Source organism: Notamacropus eugenii, chromosome 6 (genome assembly GCF_028372415.1).
Source record: "Notamacropus eugenii isolate mMacEug1 chromosome 6, mMacEug1.pri_v2, whole genome shotgun sequence".
In the NCBI taxonomy this organism is placed as follows: Eukaryota; Metazoa; Chordata; class Mammalia; order Diprotodontia; family Macropodidae; genus Notamacropus; species Notamacropus eugenii.
In genome coordinates this window covers 373,625,984-373,633,108 of record NC_092877.1, presented here as the reverse complement: position 1 = coordinate 373,633,108, position 7,125 = coordinate 373,625,984, and the positions used below count along the sequence as shown (strand labels likewise).

General features: G+C 35.3%; 1 protein-coding gene across 1 annotated transcript; it reads right to left on the bottom strand.

Moving 5' to 3' along the window:
* Positions 1 to 4,068: 4,068 nt before the first annotated feature.
* LOC140511814 (olfactory receptor 5AC1-like) lies at positions 4,069 to 4,992 on the bottom strand. The gene has a single exon (XM_072621034.1). It carries the CDS (start codon positions 4,990 to 4,992, stop codon positions 4,069 to 4,071), a length of 924 nt encoding a protein of 307 aa, XP_072477135.1.
* Between the last annotated feature and the right edge of the window lie 2,133 nt (positions 4,993 to 7,125).

Genomic DNA, 7,125 nt, shown 5'->3' with positions numbered 1-7,125 from the left:
CAATTCTCATATTAAGGAGCCACGGTCAGGATTAGACAGGACATAGCACCTTGTAAATTAAAGGATTAGAGGGCTTGGAATATGATATTCTGGAAGTCAAAGGAGCTTGGATTACAACCAAGAATCAACTACCCAGGAAAATTGAGCATAATTTTTCAGGGAAAAAGATGGATGTTCAATGAAATAGGTACTTTCAAACTTTCCTGATGGAAAGGCCAGAGGTGAACATAAAATTTGATCTTCAAATACATGAGTCAAGAGAAGTATAAAAAGGTAAACAGAAAAGAAGAAAAGAAAACATGATATTGAATAAACTCTTTACATCCCTACGTATGAAGATTATATATGTAATTTTTAAGAACTATATCTCTACTGGGGGAGTGAGAAGGAGTGTATGTAGACAGAGGATGTGGGTATTAGTTGACTTTGATGTGATGATAAAAAAAAAATTACGTGGTGAAAAAAAGAGAGAAGGGCAATGGGAGAGGGAGAATGAGGTTAATTATATCACATGAAGAGACATGATGAACCTATTGCACTACAGGGTGAAAAGTGGGGGGATGGACTTTACTCTCATCACTATTGGATCAAAGAGGGAATAAAACACAATCGGTGGTAAGGAAACGTTTTACACTATAAGAAAGAAAGAAGGGAAGTGAAAAAGCAAAGCAGGGGTGATCAAATGGAGAGCAGATTGAGGGAAATGATGATCAGAAGCTACTAGTGAGGAGATTGAAAGGGGTTAGAGAGAAATATAAACACAAGAAAACAGGATATAGGGAAATATAGTTAATAATCATAACTGTGAATGTGAATGAGAGAAGCTCTCCCGAAAAATGGAAGCAGATACCAGAGAGGACTAAAAACATTAATCCTACAATATATCGTTTACAGAAACACACTTGAGTAGAGAGACACACACAGAATGAAGGCAAAAGGCAGGAACAGAATCTATTGCGTTGCAACTGATGTTAAGAAACAGAGCAGGGATAGCAATTCTGATCTCAGATAAAGCAAAAGCAAAAATAGAAATAATCAATAATGTTAAGGGAAATGACTATAGTAACACAATATATCAAATGCATAGGATGAAGTCAAATTATAGGATACAGCCGAAGCTGTACTTATGGGAAATTTTATATCTCTAAATGCTTACATGAATAAAATAGAGAAAAAGTAGATCAATGAATTTGGCATGCAATTTAAAAAGCTAAAAATTGTACCAATGAATATCAAATTAGAAATTCTGAAAAATCAAAAGAAAGATTAAAAAATTGAAGCTAAGAAAACTATTGAAGCAATAAATAAAACTAAGCTGGTTCATACCAATGAAATAGATAAATCTTTGGTTAATTTGATTTTTCAAAAGAAAGAAAGAAAACAATAATCAGGAGCTACTTTATCCAGCAGTATACCAATTAATCTGATAATCTAAGTAAAATGGATGAATATTTACAAAAATGTAAATTGCCCACATTAACAGAAGAGGAAATAAAATACTTAAATGCATTTCAGAACATGATATTGAACAGTGTTTCTCTAAATTTCCTTAGAAAACATCTCTATGGCAAGATGAATTTAAAAGTGAATTCTATGAAACAAATACAGAGCAATTAATTGCAATACTATGTAAACTATTTGGAAAAAGAGAGTGGAAAGGAGTCCTACCAAATGTTTTTAACACAAATATTGGGTCCATACTAAACCAGGAAGAGCCAAAACAGAGAAAGGAAATTATAGGCCAATCTCCCTAATGAATGTTGATGTAAAAAAATTTAATAAAATATTAACAAAGAGATTACTGCAATTTATCAACAGGAAAATACACTATGACCAGATGAGATATACACCAGAAATTGCAGAACTATTTCAATAGTAGGAAAACTATTCACATAATTTACCATATAAGTAATAAAAACCAACAGAAATCATATGATTGTTTTAAAAGATACAGAAAAAGCTATTGACAAAATATTGACAAAATATAGCCTGTCTTCTTAAAACATCAGAAAGCATAGGAATAAATGGAGCATTTCTAAAACTAATAAATAGTATTTGACAAAAATCATTAGTAAACATTATGCCTAATGGAGAAAAGCAGAAAACCTCAGTAATATAAGGGGTGAAACAAGGACGCTCATTATCAACACTATTATACAATATTGTAATAAATGTAATAGTTTTACCAATAAAAGAAGAAAAAGAAATGAAAGGAATTTGAATAGGCAATGAGAAAACATACTCTTTCTCTTTGCCAATGATATGAAGGTATAAAGATAGAATCCTAGAGAATCAACTCAAAAACTATCTGAAATAATTAACAACTTCAGAAAAGTTGCAGGATGTACAGCAAACCCACAGACATCATCAACAATTGTATATATTACCAACAAATCTCAGCATCAAGAGATAAGGGGAAAAAATCCATTTAAAATAACTGCAAGCAATATAAAATATGTGGGATTGTACTTGCCCCCAAAAAGCCAGTAACTATATGAACACAATCACAAAAATTTTTCACATGAATGAAGTCAGATCAAAACAAGTGGAAACATATCAATAACTCATGGGTAGGCCAACCTAGCATAACAAAAATGGCGATACCAAAATAATATAAATGAAAATACTAAATGATGGGGTTCAGACTCGGGGAGCCTCCTAGAGCTCTCCTTGGATCTCCCCACTTAACTCGGCTTTTCATACTTAAAGTGAATTCTCCTAGAAACTCCCCACATAACCTGGCTTTTCATAATCAAATTGAGCTCTCCTTGAATCTCCCCACTTAACCTGGCTTTTCATACTCAAATATGTGGCCATTGTCTGTTACCTCTTGATTGCCCCACCTGCTTCCCACCTAGATGCTCCATTGTCTGATGTCTTCAGATTGCTTCTAGTTGTTTCCAGCCTTTGATTCTCCCTGGATTCCCTTCTTGGACTTCTCCTCAGGACTCTCCCCAGACCCCTCCTCCCATAACCCTGGACTGCCAGACCACCCTCCCAGATCCCTCCTATAGTCTTTTCTGTATTTAGTCCCATCTCCCCTCCATGAAGGTGCTTAGATGCAATCCAGCTCAGACACTGTCTAGCTGAGATTCTATCTGGCCTGCTTGTGAATACAAGCATTGCAAACGCTTAGGCTCCTTAAGAGCTAACCTAATTTGGTGAATGTTTAATAAAATTTATTTTCTTTGGCTTTAAGAAGACTTGAGTCGAATGCATTCAGACATGATCTGGATTGTTTGTATTTTGGGGTCCTCGTCACTAGAGACATCAGAATTCATATTAGAAAAAATAGATAGGTTTAGTTCAAGAGAATTAATTTGGAAATATACTCACTCAAAGAGATGATGGACTACACATACAGATAGTTACATATGTTGTCAGTCACTCTACCCTTATTTGTTTTGATAAACATTTTTGCTTTGTTGTAACTGAAGGTTCTGTAACAGGAGTGAGTTATTGGGAAGTAACAGAGGTGGATGAAATAAAAACTTATCAATGAAACATTTTTACAGTATAATCATATATACTGTGGAATGCTTGATTTGATAGTGATTAAGAAAAGCAAAATATTTCACTAGAACCTTGATAGTACCCACATTTTGATCATTTTTATATTACCATTTGATAGTATCCAGGTTTTAATCAGAGTCAAATTAGTTTGACAAATTACTTGACTTGAGGATAGATTTCTGGTCTTATTACTTACTTAGCTATTGGCTGGAACTGATGTCAGAGCATACATTATGCAAATCTACCTAGAGACTGTGCCCTGCAAAGGTAGCTAATCAGATGTATTATTTATAATAGATATATTGTGGATGATTTTCAGAGACCCTAGTATATATAAGTATATATATATATAGAGAGAGAGAGAGAGAGAGAGAGAGAGAGAGAGAGAGAGATCCTAGTATATATATACCATACAGTTATAACTTCATACGGTACTTATTCATCCCTTTGAACATTGAGAACTGTTTCTATCTGGTACAACCAAGTCTCCTCTGTAAGATTTGGAGATTTCATTAACTTAAACAGGAACAGTTTTCAGCTTCACTTGAGGAATCTTCATTTTTTTATTATTTTTCTCAGGGCACCAAGAACCTCTTTGTTTCTCAGGCTGTAGATAAATGGGTTTAACAGAGGAATTATGACTGTGTAAAACAAGGAATACATTATGTCCTGATTGTTGGCAGGACCAGACCCAGGAAAAGCATACATAATTAAAAGTGTGCCAGAGAATAAAGAAACAGAGAATAGATGTGCACTACAGGTGGAGAATGTTTTACTCCTGCCCTGTGCAGACTTAATTCTCAGGATGGCAAGAAGGACATATGTGTATGAGACTAAGATTGTCATAAGAGTGAAGGACTGTATAGAGACAGAGAAAATGATTATGACTAGTGAATTAAGAGATGGGTCAGTACAGGAAATCCTAAACAATGGTAAAATTTCACAATAGAAATGATGTATTATATTTGTTCTACAGAAAGTTAATCTAAATAATAAGCCCACATGAATAGTGAGATGAAGCAAGCCAAGTGTATAGGATGCAATCACCAACTGCTTGCACAGTCTATTGGACATCCTCACTGGATAAAGGAGAGGGTTGCATATGGCTGCATATCGGTCATATGCCATTGCTGCCAAAAGGAAACATTCTGCAGTTGCACTGACACCAAAAAAGTAATATTGGGCCATGCATTCCAAAAGGGAAATAATTTTATTCTTGATTAAGAAATTCACAAGCATCTTAGGGGTCACTGAAGAGGAAGTCAAAGCATCTGCAAAAGCTAAGCTACTGAGTAATATGTACATGGGCGTATGAAGGTGAGAGTCCATCCAAACAAGCACAACGAGCCCAATATTTCCTATCATAGTAATGATGTAGATCACTAAGAACAGCAAGAAGAGAGGGATCTGAAGCTCAGGGAGATCTGTAAGTCCCATAAGAACAAACTCTGTCACCAGAGTGACATTTTCTTCCATCATGATTTCATTGTGGATGTTCACTGAAAGGAGAGAGAAAGAAAAGTGAAAAAGGAAGACATATACCAAGTACTCTTTGAAATTTTTTTTTTTCTGCATTGGGTAATCTCTCATCAAAATGTTTTCAGATTTAACTCTTCTTCTTCCATAATGCATTTTAAAATAATTATTTGCTAATTTTCTAGGGACTAAAATAAAATAAAATGAGTTTGAGAGTTCAAAAGACAATATTAAGGAATTCTAGTAATGTTTAGCATAAAGACAAATAGTACTTAACAGGCAATTCTCTCCTGATCTTTGACTCTGTCAACTCTATACACAACAGTGTTTGGTTTTGTAGGTGTTGGAGTTCTTAGACAACCAAGCCTGGAGTCAAGAAGATGTGAATTCAGTCTCAGACACTTTCCTGCTGTCTAACTCTGGGCAGTTATATATTCCCAACTTGTTCCATTTCCTAATCTGTAAAATGGAGACACAGTCGAGAAGGAAATGGCAAAGGACTACTGCAAGCAAGAAAATCTCATGGACAAAGTCTATGGAGAAATTTGAAAAGTAATATATAAACATTAGCTTAACTGAACCTTGCAAAAACCCTGAAGGAAGTGTTGTGGACGTTATTACCCCATTTGATATAAAAGAAAACAGGATGAGAGTCATTCTGTCAGAAATGCAATTTGATCCCATATCTTTTTGATTCCTGGTTGAGTATTATATCTTCTATATCTGGGTGTGGCAATGCACACCTGTAATACCTGCTACTGGGAGAGGCTAAAGATGGTGGAGTTCAATGGTTTTGAACTACCAAAAGACTAAAGACAATCTGGTGTCTGCACTAAGTCCAGCTAAAAGAAAAGAAACAAGCATATATTTATTAAGCACCTACTGTGTGTCAGGCACTGTGCTAAGTGCTTTACAAATAGTTACTTGATCTTCCCAACAACCCTGAAAGGTTGGGGCTATTTTTATCCCCATTTTCAAGCTAAAGAAAAGGGATCAGGAACAAATTGTGACTTGCTCAGGATCACACAGCCAGTAAAGGTCTGAGGTTAAATTTGAGCTCAGATCTTCCTGACTCCAGGTCCACTGATCTACATCACCTAAGAACAACAATGATAACATCAACAGCAACACAAATATTATTATTCCTGCTTTACTGATGAGGAAACAGAGCATGAGAGAGGGTAAACATTTTGCTAAAGGTCACACAGAAAGTAAATGCTTGGCACAGTGCCTGTTGGATAACAATCACTTGACAAATCATAGAAATTCCACTGTGATTGTCTACATGACACATAAAATTGGGTTGAAAAATAAATTGTTCAACCAATATTCTGGATGCTCTTTGCATCTGGATTTTAGAATCATGTAGATAAACCTGCACTCTTAATGAAGTCTTTCCACTTTCTACTCAGATGTTTCATTACTATATAGAAACAGCTAAATATTGCTAGGACTGAAAAGATTTTTGTTATTTTTGAATCATTGTGAAGAATAATGAACCACATATAGTCCTGCACTCTTACCTGAGTGGTGTAAAATAAAGTGTAGACCATAAAGGGAGCAAGCTGTCACTCTGAATTTACAGGTCCTGTGTTCAAATCCCCACCCAGGCCCCTGCCATCTGACTAAACATAGTATAGTACAGTCGAAACGTCTCTGACCCTCAGTTTCCTCATCTGTAAACAGACAAGATTAGACTAAATGGCAAATAAGGCTATGAGCAGTTCTTTTTTGGAAATATTGTAGGGATAGGAATAGAAAGGCCAATAAGAATTCATTCCTATTATACTAATTCTCCCAGGTGATTCAGATCTGAAGGGAATCAATCCCTTCCAAATCCATTTATGAAAACATCAGTGAAATTCCCTCTGTCCCAACAAAACACTCCCTATTGGATAGATTCAAAGTTGTTTTACTGAGTACTTTGAGCTAATCATTCAGTCATGCTTAATGCACTCAACAATATCTATTAAAACAACCCTCAATATTATCAGGGGTCATTGAAGATGCGACTTCCCTGAAGGTCTCAGTATGACTCTCAGTTCAAGGCTTCTTTTCTGTGTAGTTTTTCATTTACAAGTCTTTGGTTTGGAATGATTAGTTTTATTAGATAGAAAACTGTACAAGTGGAGTCAC